General features: G+C 44.6%; 1 protein-coding gene and 1 long non-coding RNA gene across 5 annotated transcripts in view; one reads left to right on the top strand and one right to left on the bottom strand.

The window, feature by feature from the left end:
* Positions 1 to 680: 680 nt before the first annotated feature.
* LOC124488307 lies at positions 681 to 3186 on the bottom strand. 2 transcript variants are annotated; one of them, XR_006958626.1, is made up of 5 exons: positions 3145 to 3186; positions 2563 to 2638; positions 1823 to 1872; positions 1469 to 1543; positions 681 to 1271 (listed from the first exon to the last, which is right to left on the bottom strand). It is a non-coding gene; the product is annotated as an uncharacterized LOC124488307 (long non-coding RNA). The 2 variants fall into 2 exon arrangements; XR_006958625.1 differs by having other exon boundaries at positions 2959 to 3162.
* A 78-nt stretch (positions 3187 to 3264) lies between these two features.
* Positions 3265 to 18646, top strand: part of rhpn2 (rhophilin, Rho GTPase binding protein 2) — a 30049-nt gene continuing 14667 nt past the window's right edge. For all 3 annotated transcript variants that reach the window (XM_047050921.1, XM_047050922.1, XM_047050920.1), the window contains exons 1-3: positions 3265 to 3486; positions 7976 to 8091; positions 14846 to 14974. In XM_047050921.1, coding sequence (XP_046906877.1) covers positions 3421 to 3486; positions 7976 to 8091; positions 14846 to 14974 — 311 coding nt within the window. In that variant the 5' untranslated portion in view covers positions 3265 to 3420. The remainder of the gene's footprint in view (positions 3487 to 7975; positions 8092 to 14845; positions 14975 to 18646) is intronic.

The following is an 18646-nucleotide window of genomic DNA, read 5'->3' as shown; positions in this document are numbered from 1 at the left end:
AAAAGAAGGGGGGGAAACAGGCTGTTACAATCAGCTTTGTGAAAGAAAGGAGAAATGAACGGAAAGGTCTTGTGGTGGAGGGATGGGGGGGGGGGGGGGGGGGGGGGGGGGGGGGGGGGGGGGGGGGTGGACTGCAAGTCAATTTGACAATGTTTTTTTTGTGTTATTCTTAGGGATAAGTGCTCTGTGAGATTAAATGTACTGGATCAACCTGACCATATATGCTTCACATAAACATCTCAAACACTTGTGAGTCCAAACAACCTAACATCAATAGACTGCAGCACTGAACTGTTTTGTCTGCACTTTTTTTTTTTTAAATATGTGCAGTGAATAAATTAGAGACCCATACATTTAAATATATGTGTTTTTTTAGTTTTTTTTTTACAAAAAACGTTGACATTCAGTTGGATGGGAAAGCAGGTGAAAGTTTAAAACTAACCTCTAGCGCCCTCTTGGGGTGACGTGTGTAGTTGACAATGAGTGGCTGAAATCTACTCCTGTAGTTGTAGAGGTTGAACAGAGGGGAGCGAAAGAGGGCCATTGTTTGCAAACTTTCCAAACGCCCACAACTCTGTACAGTCTTTAAAAGAACTGTTATTGAAGCCTTCCATGTGTTCTATAGACCATAATAATTATAAGAATACATGTTTAAAGTGCTTTGAAACAACAACAAAAAGTAATTTTGAAAGTCATTTATTGCGGGCGACTGAGAAGAAGCCAATCAGAGGAATGGAAGGTGACCATAGTCATCCTCAGCCAGACCTACCCTCATCCTCAATCTCATCGTAATAAATTCATGACATGACCTTGACGTGTGACACATGCATAGGATTAGAATTAGGTTGAGTTATAATAGAATAAAATCCTGTCAAATCAAACCAAGTGGTAACGATGTTGCTCTATGTCCTAGTCACCGTTTTATATAATTTGTTGTGTGTCTTGACCAGGGCAGTGATTACACATAATCCACATGTGTAAGGCCATTCTGTCTGGTAATTAACCAGACACATGAAAGTCCTGACCCAGTTTCCAAGCCGTGGTAGCATGAAAATAATCTAACTGGCAAAGAATTGTTGTTTCATAAGTACAAAATGCACTGTTTACTTCTCAGAGTCGTCTGTGGTAGAGCCTCGAGTGTGGCCAATCCGTAAGCCTCTAGTGACATTAATAACCACCTCCACCAGAGACAGGAAATCATCATGGTTTCAGTGGGTCAAACAAAGCCCCAAAATAGCCTTAGTTTTTCCTACTTTCAGAGCTGAGCAGACCTGCATGGGAGAAACACACGTGTTGAACCACCAGTCCAGACAGGAGAGCATTAGTCAAATCTAATTGTATTTGGAAAGATTTTCTTCAAGCAATGTCACAGAGGGCGTCACAGATGCCAATAGAACTGCACCTAAACCATCTCTGAGAAGACAAGAAAAAAAACTCTAAGAAAAACAAAGAGAAAATGGGAGAAAACCTTGTTAGGAGCGATTCAGTGAGGGATCCCCTCATCCAGACTCGGTCGATGATGCAGACAGGTGCAGACCATAACCTGAATACAATCATGCAGTAAGAAGATTAGAGACGAAAGTAAAAACATGCAGGTGAATGGAGGGCAAAGACACACACATTCTAGGAAACACCAGTTCTGCTGGAATTGAAACCACTTAACCAGCTGTAAAACGTGGGAGACGTTCCTTTCCTTATCTAGCTCCAATCACACCTAGCAATCAAGACAGGCCCCTACAGAAACCTTGAAGTGGGATAAGAGAGAACCTCTTGAGTTTAGCTTGGTGTTTCCAAGCAACAGAAGACACAATGACACTCCTACCTGGACAGTTATTGTGGCACGGTTCCAGTTTCCATCTACTGCAGCTGCTTCTGAAAGAAAGGGAGAAAAATGAGAATAAAAAAAGCTCAAATCTTTAACAGTTCAGTGTGTGTAAGGCCCACAGTAAGTTAAGCAGTGTGCTTTTGATAACAGGGTTATATTGGAGAGCTCCTTGTGCCCAATGGTCTTATCGGACATTCCTGACAGAATTGAGTTGCTTTGCAAACATTTCTTCTGACTAACGAGAATGGGATGTCAGGGCACACTGTGTGTGTGCGTCTGTTAGCACATCAGGGTGTGTTTCTGGATAAGATTACCCCAGCATTTATTAATAAACATGGTTTTTAAAATTAATAGTTAATTTTTTACTTTGACCATGCATCAAAACATGTTTGTAAGCATGAGAACACATACATTTTATAGAAAAATATTATCACACCTCCCATAAGTGTGTATATATATATATATATATATATATATATATACCTTCTTTGTTTTTGTATCCACTGAACGTCTCTCCACTCGGTTCAATACTACACTGTGTAACAAACAATGTCAGGAGCTATTTTTTATGTGAAACTAGAGAGGTTAGGTGTGCCTGCAGCCGCTGCCGTTAGTGTAGAATGAAACAGGGTTCTCTCATTGCCTTAGAGCAAGAAGGCTAATCAGAATCAGAATTGGTGTTTATTCGCCACGAAAGTTTGCACAGACAAGGAATTTACTTTGGCAGGAGAGCCTACCTAGGCAGCCATTTTCGGACCAAATGATGATGACATGGGAGCCTCACAGAGCTGAGTTGAAACAGTTGCATCAAAACTAAGAAAAAAGGTCAATCCTGTGTGAAAATGCTCCCAAACTATATTATAATTATATTAATATATAATACTCATATTGCATTTCATTAATAGGCTAATTAAACCCATTTGAAACAAGCCGTTCAAAACAACTTGGTCACTCAGAGTAGAATCTTAGCTGGGATTGAGATTTAAACGGTAGCCAATCGTTTGCTAAATGGAAATCTGTCCTAAAAAACGTTCACAAGCTTCAAATCTATTTTCGGAAAACAAGTTGGTTGGAAATACGGTTTGACGAGTTTCTAATTGAACTGTTGTAGCAAGTATTTAATTTGTTCATACCTGACAACCTGAATGCTTATAAGCATTTGCCTAACACCTTACTGTCATGTGTAAGCTATTTGCATAACATCCAATGATAATGGTTTAACATTTAGTAGCCTATAGGCTATGTTTTTATATATACATTATATAAATAATTTGTCACTAACGAAGCATATTATGTCAGAATAATCCTTCCTCGCTTACTTCCGCTATCGATCCCAAAACAAGTTTTGAGCCCCACCTATCTTCATCAACATTACACTGCATCGGTCACCGTCATATTCTCGGGGCGGGGTTACCGGTTACTCCGTGGAAAAGTGCAGTTCGATGTGTTGCTGTCACACTATACGAGTTGAGCGCCACGGGTAGTGACTGAGTTGACATTACCAGGGAAAAACACACCTGTTGCACAACAGGCTATTCGCCAGCCTGAGTTTGCCTGAGTTTCTTCCAAGCTTGAGCTGTGTTTGAAACTTCAGAATGACGGACGCTATTTTACCGAATCAAATCAATGGCCGAAACGGCGAGAATGGCTATTTTAAAAAGGTGAGTGAAAGATGAACTTTGTGAATGACCTCAAACGCAATGCCCGGCAGGATGCAAGAGATAACTAACATCGTTTTGTATTTCTTCTGTTAAACTATTGTAACCGATTCCTAGTTTATTCTTAACTAAAACCGCAGCTAATATTAATTGTTGACAATTATTACAGCGAGCATAGGCTATAATTGTTTTCGTGTCAGCAAAATAATGTTGGATATTCGCATGATTTATTTCAATTACATGATCAACACTACTAAATTGCCACCGGATCTTATGTAAAACAGACTAATCATTTGAACTCGTTAAAACAGTAAAGACTAATTAATCAAGAAGATTGCTTTCTATCGATTCGTGTGTGTCACTGACAAGTGAAACCACGGACGGCTATTTTTAAGACACTTGTCAGTTTCAGGTGTTGGTTATATCGTGGGGGTAGCGTGATAAGCACCCTGTCCAGGCAGCTTTTCATTGGGTATTTGTGGAATGCTAGAAGGATATGCTTTCAGGTGTGTCCACACGGGGCCTTTGCTATTAACAGGTTGAAGATGGGCTGGGAGGTAGAGTGGACTGGAGGTGGGTTGCTGACAGTGACTTCTGGATCATAAAATCCACACAGGCTTATTAGTTAGTTTTATAATAAATGTAATTCCTTTACAATTAGTCTCAGTTTATGGAAGATATGGCTAGTCTTGTTGCTTTGTTGCTTTGTAGACTGCAACATGTGTTGCCATGGTATCGGCCCTTTGAAAGTAAGTGGCACAGTCCTTTCTCTCAGAAGGGAGACTGTCAAACAGTCATCATGTACACTAGTTTATTTTCTTAGTAACCTAGTTTTGTATACACAGCTTACTTAACCAAACATTCTAACTTAAATTTAAATTGATTGTACAAGCAACTCCCTCTGGGAAACAAACTTGACTGCTGTTCCACGAACATCCAGCGAATATGTGTTCTGTGTGCCGCTGTTTTCAGGAGCTGGACTTGCACTGCCACACGTTTGTTCGGGAACTCGAGTGTTTTCATAGTCAACCATGTTTAGATGGGGTCCTGAAAAGGACCATTGTTTGGGTCAAGCCCCACAATTCTTCATGTGAACTGTGTCTGGCTTCGGTCTTTGTGAGGAACTTCCTGTGTGTATATAAAAAAGTCAACGGGTGCCAGTTATGTGTCTGTTGATGACAGTCTGACCATTACATCTGTTGCTCTGTCGCTCTGTCGCTCTGTCGCTCTGTCGCTCTGTCGCTCTGTCGCTCTCTCTCTGTCGCTCTCTCTCTGTCTCTCTGTCTCTCTGTTGCTCATGCTCCCTGTTATCTTGTCTCTCTTAGTCTGAAAACGTTCAGTTGTATTTATCTGCACAATATTGTCAAATTTTAAACCAACAGAAATCATCTCAGGGCCCCAAAGCTTTCTTTTGCATGACTGGCATCATTTACATTTAGTCATTTAGCAGACGCTCATATCCAGAGCGACTTACAGTAAGTACAGGGACATTCCCCCTGAGGCAAGTAGGGTGAAGTGCCTTGCCCAAGGACACAATGTCATTTGGCACGGCCGGGAATCAAACCAACAACATTCTGATTAATAGTCCGACTCTAACCGCTCAGCCATCTGATCCCCTTAATTTCAACGAACAACTAGGCCAATATGACTTACATTACTGCTCAGGATTTTCCCAAGGTAAAGAGATTTCGTGATTTGGAAACCGTGTTTGGTTAGCTTTGGTGGAATTGTGGCTAAAGTGAAGCCCTCCCTTTCTGGTGAAAATGAGTTCACTGATTTACAAGCCTGCTCCGTATGAGCGAGACGTGCTCTTGGCTGCCAGATGATCCTGCGATGATGTCGCGGTTTTGATGAAGCTTTCCCAAACTTCGGTCGTTTTCCTGAATCATTTTTATTTGGTAACCAATTGGCCGCGAGAGGTAGTATAGCCGCGAGATGGAAATAAGAGGTAGAATCTGCATGTTTCTCTTTGCTTCTCAACCAGACTGACTCCAACTTTTTTATCCCATTGACGTAGCATTTGCCCGGTGGTTGTCACAGACCCAAACCACAAAGACAAATTGACAACATGTGTCCTGGCCTGCGACCGAGTTTGCTTCTGCTATCTGTTTTTAGTCGGAAATACTGTAAAACGACCCCCTGATGAGTTTATATTGCAAAGGTAAAAAAGTTTTAAAAATTTTTTTTCTTTCATTTTTTCATATCCAAGAATGGATAGTTTCATCTTTGTGAGATTGTTATGGAAATAGGGAATTTGGACAGTGCAAACATGCCCATGGGTGAAGGGGGGGAAGTGGCCCTGGCTTCTTGCCACCTAATCAGCCCTTTTGTAACTTGCCAGGGCATATCCCACAAACCACCTCTCCATGCATGTTCTTTATGAACAGATACAGTTACGCAACAAGTTCACCAACCCATTCAGCTGAAAAGAAAACAGAAGAGAGGTAACAATCTGTGCCGGGACTTGAAGTATTTGAAACTAATTAGATCAAGCTGCAGGGACTGTGTCCGTCGTAGGGTTTGCCAATTACGCTACCGGTCTTCCTCTGGGATGGAGAAGGTTGTTATGCTGGTTCTGTTGTCTTGTCTGTGTGCGGTTTGAGGTACAAAGGGGTGCAGGCAGTTTGTTGAGGGTTTCTGAAGACCCTTGACTGGATCTTTGACCGAAAGCAACCGGGAAACGTGTTACTGGTCCTTTCTGTGGCTAATGCTAGGCTAAGTCATCACCTTGAGGGTCGCGGCAAGGTTTAGGTTATCTGTAGAGATTTGCTGGGAAATAATTTGTGATAATTTGTGGTTTCAAAGTGACATGGTGCACACACACACACACACACACACTGGCTACTTTGTGTGGCACCAGATAGGATTCACAACTTCCCTGTAGGGATTGAAGCACAAAGTGACCAGGGTCATTGCTGATCGTTGCATGTCACACAGTGCACTCAAAAGAGGACTGAGTCAAGACTATCAAGCCCACACTGTCACTGTGTTGGCATTTTGTATTGCTGCTGAAACGTTCTCGTCCGGTAATATCATTGTTATCACGATGATGACGTCATTCTCACAAACAGCACCTGAGAGGTACCTCAGACACCCTCTGTGATGTAAGCACTCTATTTACATAGTTGGCCACACCCTCTGTGATGTAAGCACTCTATTTACATAGTTGGCCACACCCTCTGTGATGTAAGCACTCTATTTACATAGTTGGCCACACCCTCTAAAAGCATGTGTTAGTACTCAGTCATCGCGCCTTTGTTATCTGCATAATGGTGTCTCCTTTTTCATCAGTTTCACCCTGCCAAGGCACAACCCTTTATGTCATTTCTGAGTGATTAACAACGCTGTTATGTTTAATTGTTAAATCATTATGCGTGTTATATGTTTGTCTTTGGGAATTGGTATGGTTGAAATTATAAATATAAACGTGTCGTGTTGAGTTTTGAGGTGACAAAAAAAAATCTGTGGGAAAGATACTGTAAAATAATAAGAAAAACAAGCTGATGACACATTTTAAGATCTATTTTTTAAGTCACTGATACGGTGTGTAAATGCTATACCCAACTGACCATTTCCCATGACCTCACCACCCAAGAATGCTTACAATGGTTGGCATAGACCACAGGTGGTGTAACAAAAGCAGTCCATGACGGTATGACTCGCTGGTTATCATCATGCCCCCCCTCCCCCGCCCCTTACTGGATGTTCTGTACGGGACACACCTATGCCAAAGATCCAGCCCTGCCTGAGTCAGACACTCAGAAATGACGTCTATGGATGTTGCTATATCTCCGTCTCTGTTTGTTGACATAAACTGGGCAGCGTTGCTCCGATTGTTCAGGAACAGTCCGAAGAGGGTGCGGGAGAGAGAGGGGGGGGGGGGAGGGGGGGGAGATCTGGAACAGTTTGCCTGGTTCTTAATGACAAAGTGATACCCAACATGTTCTGAATGTCTACAAGTAAATGTGTAAATGATCAGCGCCAGCTCCCGATGAGGTGAGGAGTCTGTACACTGAGTAACCCATCACTGCTGACCACAGGAAAGAACACTAACAGATTAGTTAACAATTTACAGGAAACACAATTTATGTCCACGCTGTCGTAAAATAAACAACGATATGGACTGCCTGCCAGGGCCAGATTAGTACCCCAAAGAGCCCCAAAGAGCCCCAAACAGCCCCAAACAGCCCCAAAGAGCCCCAAAGAGCCCCTGGGCACTGAAGGTCATGTACCCCCCCCCCCCACCCCACCCCCCCAATCCTGATTATCCAATCAGAATGTTTTCAAAGTTAATCATCAAGATCGAGGGCCAAGCAAGCGTTGAGTAGCCTCTTTTTATGTATGTCTACTCTCCCCCCCCCATTTAAAAAATATATATAATTACAATGTTCCCATCCTGGGCACGTGCCCAGATTGCTCATATGGTAGATCCGGCCTTGGTCCCTGTACGTCTGTTCAGGTTGTGATGTTTTGCTCTGTGATCTCTCCACAGGGTTGCAACCCCTTCGCCCAGACGGGACGCAGTAAGCTACAGAACCAGCGGGCGGGTCTTAACCAGCAGATCATCAAGCAGATGAGGATGAGAGCCGGGGCAGAGAACCTGCTGAGGTATGTTCTCTCTGTCTCTCTGTCTCTCTCTCTCTCTCTGTCTCTCTCTCTCTCTCTCTCTCTCTGTCTCTCTCTCTCTCTCTCTCTGTCTCTCTCTCTCTGTCTCTCTCTCTCTGTCTCTCTGTCTCTCTGTCTCTCTGTCTCTCTCTCTGTCTCTCTCTCTGTCTCTCTCTGTCTCCCCCTCCATCTCTCTCTTTCTCTACCTGTTACATAAGAGCTAGTCCGTAATCCAATGTACTCACACTCTACCCATTCATGCAGAAGAGGGGCGTTTGTGAGGATTAGACAGTTATGTCGTCTTTGGTGACTTGTGTTTGAGACTCCTGTCAAACTATGTTGAGCTGTTGTTGTCTTGCTCTCACTGTCTCAAAGTTGACAGCAAAGTTCCAGATGTGACTTGAGGCTTCTTGTGACCAAACAAAAGGAGCAACACTTTGACAGGAAGCTCAGAGATCTTTGTCATTGTTGAGAGTAGACTTGTATGACAGACACTAGTTGGCTGAGCCTGTTCTTTTGTGAAGGTGTGTGTAGTCTTCCTGCGAATGTTTTTATTGGTAATGCTGGATGAACAATCCTGTTAAATCCTGGTGCTGAGTTGTGATTAGGTTAAATAACGCGTGTCAAAGAAGGTAAACTTTACATTTGGAATGCGAATGTTGTTCAGGTTTTTAGTCGGGCCATTTCTGAACATATCTTCACAACAGTTCCCGTGCTTTTAAGAGAGGGAAGAGAAGGACCCGCAGCGTCTCTGCTCCCAGGCTGGTTCAACAACTCTCCGCCTCTTTCCTGCGGCCGCCTGGATGCTAGTCAAGACTGGCCGTCCTTTGACTGTCCCTGGTCTGACTGATCGTGGCGTGTCAAATCAGCAGCCTTCAGCCCCGATTTATTAGCAACTGACTTCTCAGAAAAGAGATTACAGCCACAAGGCAGACAATAACGTTGTGGTGAAGAGACATCTTTTTTAGTTCCTCCCTCCTATGCGCATCTGCGCTTCTAAATCCAGGCACAATAAATACAGAGAAATGTACCACCTGCCTTATCAGTCTCTCCGGTGATCAACTGTTTAGAGTGTTGTTAGTTGCCATGGCACCCGGGCGGGCATGAGCTCTCTGGGGCTGTGTGTGTGACAGCTCTGTTGACGTCAAGACTGCAGCAGCTCCAGTGGTCTGTGTGGAAGTGCGACACAGCGGGCAGTGGTTTTTACAGGGCGGATTGCCCAGTCGCCCCTTTCCCCTCCTGCTTAGTACACATTTGCTCGCTCTCGTTCTCCTCCAATTGTGGTTCCTTGGTTTGGCTTTGCTCGCAGAGAGCTGGGAGGAACCCATGTGAACAGGCAGGGGTGTGCATGCATGCAGGTCATTATGGCCGGGGTTGGGGCCAGGGCCGGGGGCTGGGGGCTGGGGCCAGGATGAGGTTGGGTTATGGAATATGGGGATGTTTGGCTAGCCAGCAGTGTCTAGCCAAAGCTAAGAATCTTAAATCCGAAAGCAGCTCTAACATCAGATAAAGTCATAAGAGCTGTCTGTATTAAAGCCCCCCTCTGTAGGCCGGTTGACCTGAGGGCTGAGCTACCTTAGTAAAACAGTGAGGGGAAATTGTTAGACTTTGAGCCCTAGGATACTACATGAACCTCTTGGCCTTTACCAGTCTCTAAGACTCCCTTCATAAGCCAAGATTTGATTTAGCTGCGTCGTCTGAGGTTTCTTCTTTCTCCCCTCTCTGTTTAAAGCAAGGCTTCAAAGTAGACCCTACCCCAAATTACATTCAATTGCCTGTTTGACAGGAACACTCAAGCTACTGTATAGTGGCCTATTGTAATTCTGAATTCTGCTCACTATTTTCCTTTTTATTAATGTCTCATTTAAAGAGATTTGGATTTTCGCTCCTTTGCTCCGACCAAAACCCAGACAAATTATGGATCAAGGGGAGAAGGAGAGTGGGGAAACCAGGTCCTAATCCTACTAGACTTAGTCTGTCACTAAAAAAGGGCCAGACTCTGTCTGCAGACTTCCGTCTAGACTCCCGGACATGTCTCGTGTGTCTACCTTTTATCTTAAAATGCATCCAGCACGTCCAAACATTTCCCTGGAACCAACTGTTTGTGACTTTTGTTTATCTTTTTACTTGTCATTTGCGTGAACTGAGATGATCATTTTGTATTCAGCAACGAGAGGGCAATTCAGCTTCACGCCATGGATATCCTTGAAGGTGACAAGCTCATTTGTTTCCACCTTCTGCTATATTCAAATCAGTTTAGCCGACAGGCTAGCTCTTTATAGATTACTATGGAAACAGGAAGAAGTTGCTAACCAAAACCGGCTTAGCCGGTGGTTGACAGATTTGCCCACAGTATTTCACAATGTGGACAGGTAAATGTTTAGTGTGAGACACAGGAAGAGTTCTAAGTGGGTCCAGCTCGGCACAGTCCTCTGGGTACATACCTTGGCCCGGGGGCTAGGAGGGATGGAAAGTTAAACTTTTTACTGATTGCAACACACACAAACAAACAAACACACACACGTTAAGTCAATAGCCCAGGAGGCCAAAAAAGGCCACATCCATATCTTTCATATATCCGCTGCACATGCACTGAATTTTCGGAATTTCTTTTTATATTTCATAAACGAAAGAAAAGAAAAAAAAAAACATAATACGGTACATAATTCATCTCTGGAGATTCAGGGTCTGTGTGTCGCAATTTTGAGTTTACAACATGATCAAACTAGACAGAAGTATATCTCAGACATCTTTAAATCTGTGCACCTTTTAAATTAGTAACCACCTCTCATTTCCTTCTCCTATGTTGGGCCCTGGTCTGTCTCTGTGTGTGTTTACCTTTGTGTGGGGTAAGTGAAGAATCCCTAGTCTTTGCTGGAGAGCGGTGGAAAGCTTTCTCCTCTATCTGACTTTGATTAGGCCTATCAGAGCCTGGGTCAGCTGTCATGCTTCAAAGACTGAGAGCATTCCTTGCAGTATTTCACTGTCCCAACCCAACGCTCTGCTGGTCTGGGATGGTGGTTTGCGCTGAGTATGTGCGTTTACCTGTGTGTGTTTCTGCCAACACATCTGCAGCACAGGGTGGAAACTGTGTTTTTGAGTTTTAGGTATGTTGTATTCCTTACAAAGTTTATTTCGTTTTCTAAATGGATATAACAAAAAGTTTAAAAGACAAACTAGCTCCATTACCTGGGAACCAGCCTTGGTATTTTTGTGTTGCGGGTCTGAGTATCTTCAGTACAGAGAATAATCTTGTGTTTTACCTTGATGCACCGGTGGAATGTTCATGAAAGCATATCTGGTCAAAGGCAGAAAAGCAGGTGAACTACAAAGGTGACCTGTTTGAACAAAAGTGCAGCAGATTCTTCAAGTCCCCGCCCACTTTTGTAAGCCGCTTTTGACTTGGCTCACCTTGCATTTTTTTTTTCTTTTACTTTGCTTCACTCTCTATTTCTTTGTTTTTCTCTTCTCCCCCTCTTCTCTCGCTCTCTCTCGCTCTCTCTCTCTCGCTCTCCCTCCCCCTCTCTCCCGCTCTCTGTCGCTCTCGCTACCCCCCCCCCCCCTTCCCTCTCGAAATGAGTCAGGTGCTTTGAATGGCTCCTCATTCCTCAGCCCCAGTCTAGTTTTAGTCAGAAGTGACTCGATACATCCAGACCAGACCGGTCTGTTCAAGCTAACCTCACTGACAATTATCCACTAGCTACAAAAAAACAAAACAAAGATTTCCTCGATTGCAAAACAGAAAAATAAATGCTGATTCGAAGGAAACAGTGGTTTGATAAAGTATTCCTAGATAAAAAGTGTGGATATAGACATGTATACATACATGTTTTACAGTATATCTTGAGCCGGTTTATTCCTGTCCCTCTTGGCCTGTTTGTGTGACAGGCAGACAGCAAGCCTCTGTCTTTCTCTGGCATGCCCTCGTCATGAACGGTTCCCATGAAGGATACTTGACGACTACCTCTCTGAAAAGAAAATGGTTAAAAAAGCACCAAAAAAAAGCAAGAACCCAAGCGAATGGGGAGGCTGTGCGGTTTGAGAGAGAGAGGGACAGAGAGAAAGACAGAGAGGGACAGAGAGAGGGAGAGGGAGGGAGGGGGGAAGGGGGGGAGGAAGGGAGAGGACAAGGGGTGGGGTTGGTTCGGGAGATGGAGAAGATTCTTTGTCGCTCACCACTGAAGGGAAGCACATACTCTAGGTGATTTACTGACCCTAAACAGCTTTTGTACTCACCGTTCTGCTCTGGTGACAAACGTTCTCTGGCCTCGCCGATGACCAATTACCAAGCCGGAGGGACGGGTACAGGGAGGCCTCTGAGAGGATGGTGGGCGCACGGCCTTCTGGGCCGCAGCCCCGGAGCCGCGAGGGGCGATTCTGAGTGGGTTATGTGTCTTCCTGTCTGATCTGGACCTTTGACCCTGTGTGGGGATCCATCAAGTGAGGGTAACGTCTGGATCGTCTGATTACTGGAGAGCAAGCTGTCAGTGTGCGTGTGTACACTTTACTGTTGTACCTTCTCCCTCCTCTTTCTCTCTCTGTCTCTCTCTCTCTTTCTTCTCTCTCACTCTCTGTCTCTCTCTCACTCTCTCTCCCTCCCACTCTCTCACTCTCTGTCTCTCTCTCTCCCCTTGCTGTTCATGTCTTCTACTTTGTATTATGTCTTCCTCTTTCTCTCTCTCTCTCTCGCTCTATTTCCTCTCTCATTCTGTATTGGATCCGCTGTGCTTGAGAGGCCACCCAGTGTGTTTGAGTTCAGATCAGGTCGTCCATCTTTGTTCCTGGTGGTCAGACCAGCTGGTCTTGGCCTGTCCAGGAGCATTCAATGTGTCCATCACTATTAAGAACCCATTACGGGCTCTGCAAATATTGACCTGAGGGATTTAACGAGTCAGCCAGGTGATGACGACCCTTACCTCCCACACACACACTTTCTCCTGCTCTTTGACCTCTTATCTCTTCACTTACCAACATGCACTTTTACTGACCACAGACCAGTCAAGGGCTTGTAGAGAGACAGAAATCGTTCAGCTTTGCCTTGATTTCCCACACAACTCTGGAAACCATTTTAGTAATTTTCTAAAAAGGTTTTAGCTGACTTATTGATCTTTTAAAGTTTTTGTATTTTCCCTTTTATTCTTTTAATTTGTTGACACAATGTGATTTTGGTCAAGTCTTCTGACAAAAGACTCCCTCCAGTTTTCCTCTCCATAGTTCCATCTCGTTCTCACGGGTCACAAACTCGATACAATCTACAAAATAACAACCTGCTATCACTCACAAACCCCCAGAGACTTCCGTCTTGACGTCTGCATCTCACACCTCGCATCTAATAGCAGGGCAATCCTTCAGCTTGGTTGCCAAGATGAGGCGACCTGTCAAGCTTTTTTGGCATACGACAGAGCTGGGAGGGACAGACTGATGTCTGTCAACGGCCTAACGTCGCCTCCAGGATGATTTACACAAAAGATGCCGAGAGGGGGGGTGGGTGTAAGAGATGAAAGACTATTGGTTAGGTGTGTGAGGCTAACTACAGGCTACGGGACTTTGAAGCTAAGGGTATAAACTGTGGGACTGTGAGGAGGTCAAAATGTCATGGCGGTCTTTATAATAGAAAAGTCACTCCTTGGCAAGGGGTGGACCTGGACCGCAGAAGTACCGCAGTCTAATTCAGTCCCGAGAACCACCTGTGGAAAAAGTTTTTTTTCTTCCATTTTTCACCCAGATTTTCGAGGCGTTTTGTTTCTGCAGCTGTGGAACATGTTCAGACTTGCTTGCTTCCTTTGTTTACTTTTCAAGCTTCTTCAGAGCACCAAACACTCGCACAGAAGACAGTGGGCTCTGGGAATGGAGGCTCTTGTTAGATGGGCCAGTCAGGAGGTGAGGCCTGTCCATTTTGGACTACAAATACCTCGACCGAGAATTGCACAATGGTGGCTTTATCTCCTCCAACTTTCTTAGAAACACACACGCACACACGCTCACAGACACACACACACACTGTGATGTATCACAAACAGGGACAATGTCATGCTAATGTCAGTCCTTATCCAAATCTCCTCTCTCAAGTCTGACTGCACGACACATCCGCAAAACAACCTACAAATAGGGTCCTGCAGTATATTACATTTAAATACAGTCGATTTCAGCTCCACTGGAGGGAAAGTGATTTCCCAAGCTGTACAGAGAGAAACGCAGGTCTCAAAAGCAGCTGCTGAAATATGGACCGATGAGACGTCACTTTCAGTCCATGTTTCACCGCCAGCCGTGGAATCTAGCATCTTTTCATGAAATGTTCTGAATGTGAACACTCTGGGCTGCTGAGGGAACGGCTGGCAAGGTCAACATGAGGATGGGTCTTTCTGATGGGCTTTGGACAGGGAGTCGGAAGGTTCTAGCTACGCCTTGTTACGTCATCATGTGTATGGTCCAGGTGAAAACAGGAGTTGTGTGAGACAGGGTGGCTGTACATAGTTGGGGGAAAAGGAGGGGTGTGTGTGTGTTTGGGACGGCGGGGCGGCGGGGGGTTCACATTATGACCTGTCAGGGAGACTTCGGCAAACGGGGGAGTCTGTTTGCTGTGACAGCTCAGGCCTAAAGGTCAACGTTTGTTTTGCTAATACTTACCTCCTCTCTCGCTTGTCTTTCCTCCCTCCCCCCTTTTTTTTTTTATTACCCTTCCTCTCCTCTCTCTTTCATCTGGACCCTCTGCTCTTCCCTCTCTTCCTGTTTGGCTCCCGTTCTCTGCCGTTTCCAGGGCAACCTCCAACAACAAGGTGCGTGAGATGGTGGGTCTGGAGCTGAGCTACGTGAACTCCAACCTGCAGCTGCTCACGGAGGAGCTGGAGGGCCTCAACAGCTCAGTGGAGGTCTACCAGAACGTCCAGTAAGTACATCCCATTTATTGACATTAACATGTTGTCATTTAGCAGACGCTCTTATCCAGAGCGACTTACAGTAAGTACAGGGACATTCTCCCCCAGGCAAGTAGGGTGAAGTGCGTTTCCCAAGGACACAACGTCATTTGACACGGCCGGGAATCGAACCGGCAACCTTCTGACTAATAGCCCGACTCCCTAACCGCTCAGCCATCTGACCCCCCCCGGTCTATCATTTCCCTTAACCCCCCCACCCCCACCCTTTCCACCTTGAACGTGCTCAGAGCACTGTGGAATAACAAGGCTCGACGCTGGAGTGGTTTGCCCTTGAGGAACGACCTGGGAGTGGGCAAAGTCACGTGACCTGCAGACTTGTAACCGTTGGTAACAGAGAACTCCTTCTCTGTGAGGATGAAGCACTGATTTAACCGTGCGTCGAGATATATATATATATACGTACGCGGCTACAGGAAATCTGGCATGTTTTTAAAAGAAAACACTAGTAGAAGCTGCAGCACGCACACACAGACACACACCGCTATGGAATGCCAGACAGCGAGGGTTTTCGGCATGCTGTGATAAGAGCGACACACCACAGCAACTCTTGAGGGCTCAACACAAACACAATGGACTGATGAGAGAGTAGCAGCAGAAAGGAGGAGGGGCTGGAAAGAGGAAGATAAATAGAAAGACGGCGAAAATTAGATGAACCAACACCTCCTTAGTCTTAGAGGCTGGTTTACAGAGAACCGGACAAGCTGGTTGCGAGAGACAAACATGCCCTACTTAGAACGCTCAGAAGATCTAAATGAGTTATAAACCCCCGCCCTCACACACACACACACACACACACACACACACACACACACACACCTGCAGGTAGACACATGTCACACACAGGAATACATGATGTATTCCTTGTATGGAATACAGGAACTTGTTTTCCATTGCAGCGAGTCCCTGATCAGATTTCAGGTGTTGCAAACTTGCTTCAGTCACGTTGAGTGGTTCCTTGCAGGCCAATCGAGATAAACAGAAACATTTAGCCTACTGCATGTCTACATTCAGTTTCACAGTTAGTCTTTCAAGGGGACTTGAAAGAAGCCCATAACTTGTATTCAATTCCAAACATATGAAAAGAACAACGCCCAATTAAAAACAATGAAAATGTCACCATTTTTTTTTTGGAGGGGGTAATTTCTTTTTTATTAATTAAAGAAATCTAAATGGTATGTTTTGCATCATGGAAATCTAAGTTGTGGCCTTGCAGCACTCATCCGTTGTCCCTTCCAGGTGATCCTGCATAACTGAAGAGCCACTTCATCCTTCCTCTCTAAGCCAGCTATCAGTATGCAGCCTCACACTTCATCAATAGACACCATGTTTACCATGGCAACTTAACACAAGCGCCTGATTAGTGGTCAGATGGTAGCCATGGCACCGTCACTGAAGAGTCTCTCTGTAGACACGCAGTCACGCTGTTTCACTAAACCTCCGTCAAGTTGAAACCGTGGCGTCCTTCCCTCTGATTATATCACGTTCGAGTCTTTCCCAGCCTAAACTCCTCCGATTCTGCCTCTGAATGCCAATTAGTTCACCGCTGAGATATACCTAATACTCTGTTGGCCTTCTTAGGTTTTCTGTCTTTCCGTTGTTCCCAACATTGTTTTTGTGAATAGGGGTAAGATCTGCCAATGGCCCATATTCAAACTAAATAACCAAGCTCACATGCACAGACCTTCACTTCAGATCTTCACTCACAGCCCTTGGTGAATGTCCAAGTAGACCAATTCTGAAGATTTGGCGCATTTGAAACTAATCCAATGTTTTGTTTACGTTGTTCACAATCTCCTTTTTGTTTAGTAACATAAATATTTTCTGAACCACCACCACACATCCGATGAGCGCTGTATTTTTGTAAACTCTTAGATGGGCTCTTAAACAGACATAACACGTTTGCTTCAAGTCTTTAGCCTAATCCTTACCTTTGGGAAACCACTCTACCAATCTCCTTACAGTTCTTCTTTCTGATCCTAACTCCATCCCTATAATTTATATCACTGGTTCTTTCTACTTTGCCGTTACCATCAGTCTCCATTTAGGGACCCTGAGACCGCTAGCATCCCCATCCAGAAACAATGACAGATACTGAAACTGCTGTTATCTGGCCTCCATTGTGTGCCTGTGTGGGAATACCAAAGGGCCTTGAGAGACAGCAGTCCCTCGTGAGCCTGTCTATAAACAAGTGTCAGGCCATAGCGGTGTATTCATGCAAACACAATACAAAGCATAAGCATGTACTCACCCTCGCACCCCTCAATGACAGGCATAGCTTCATTCTACCTGCCTGAAACATTACCTCATTCTGTAGTCGTCTAAAGAACTACTGAACAAAGGATCGCCTCTCAATTTCTTGGATTCCCCCCAATTTGTTCAGTGTTCTTCTGTCTGTTTTGGCTATCTTGGAACAGATCGAGTTAGTTTCATCATGAGGTAATGAGTAAGAAAATAAGCACGGACGGCGATACTGTATACTTGGTACAGGATAGCGTTAGTTGTTTACGCTGAATTGAGCCTTGTCGAAAGGTATTTGACGCGATGAATCATGATAATAATGTGGTACTTACGTCAAAACTCTAAGCCCAACATAGAAGCGGTAATAATTCATAAGGGTAGTATTAGAACACATTATCTCGAGCAACACAAGAGTCTTATGGTCTAATTAAGACCAAACGCGGTAGACAAGAAGAGGCACTCAGCGATGAAGGTTAGCTAGCTAGTTCCTTAGCGGCCTTCGCTTCAAGTGCTCTCCGAAAAAATGGGCTGCAATCCAGAGTTAAGAATGGAGACCCTCAGTCTGTCTAGTAATGAACGTCTTTACTCCCTCGCTCTCCTCTTCTGCCTTGCCAAAACAGGAGAGGATCTGCTTTTCAAACTGTCCTCGAGGCTTAAAACTTCTATGTTTATAGCATATCCGGCCGTAGGTGATGAAACAGACTTGTTAAATGAACTTGCCATGTCTTTAACAGTGTGGATTGTCGACAGTTTTTACAGAAGTGGGCAGTGTAGGCTCTTGCCAGTGGTAAAGAGTGTCTGCTTTCTGTCTGAATCACCAACATGTTGCCAAAGAAGGGGAGTCTAGACCTGAGATTGACCTATGGAGGCTCTTAGCATTCCTAGAAAAGGGAATAAACCTTGAGATTTCTGAATGCTTTCCACCTCCCCCCAAAAAATTCTCCCGACCCAAAGTTTTTTTCACCTGCATTGCTCACGCTACCCCACTCATAATTTTTCATCGAAACAGTTGAGACCAAGAGCCAACGAAGGAAGGAAGGAGGGAGGGAGGTGGCATAGCAGAGCAACCAGATGAAAGAGGGAGGAGGGGGAAGGCCAATAAATAAATACATGACAGTACGACAGGAGTCGGAAGTATTTGCATGAAACAAGCCGACATGTATCAACTAGAACATTTGTAGTTTTGAATCCGGAATGATGTTGGACAAGTAGAAACCCCGCCCAAAATATGGCAATTAGTGTGCAGGCGTCCAAATGCAGATACACACCAGTGAGTTTACAACTCTTTTACTGGGTGATGTATCGTTGTAAAGGAATCCAGTTCGGTGGATTTTGGACAAAGAAACCTAAACTAATGACTCAATAAAAAGATTTCTCTTCCTCCC

This window comes from Hypomesus transpacificus, unplaced genomic scaffold (assembly GCF_021917145.1).
Source record: "Hypomesus transpacificus isolate Combined female unplaced genomic scaffold, fHypTra1 scaffold_132, whole genome shotgun sequence".
Classification (NCBI taxonomy): Eukaryota; Metazoa; Chordata; class Actinopteri; order Osmeriformes; family Osmeridae; genus Hypomesus; species Hypomesus transpacificus.
Note: the sequence above shows the minus strand (reverse complement) of the source record. Positions and strands in the feature narration are given on the sequence as shown.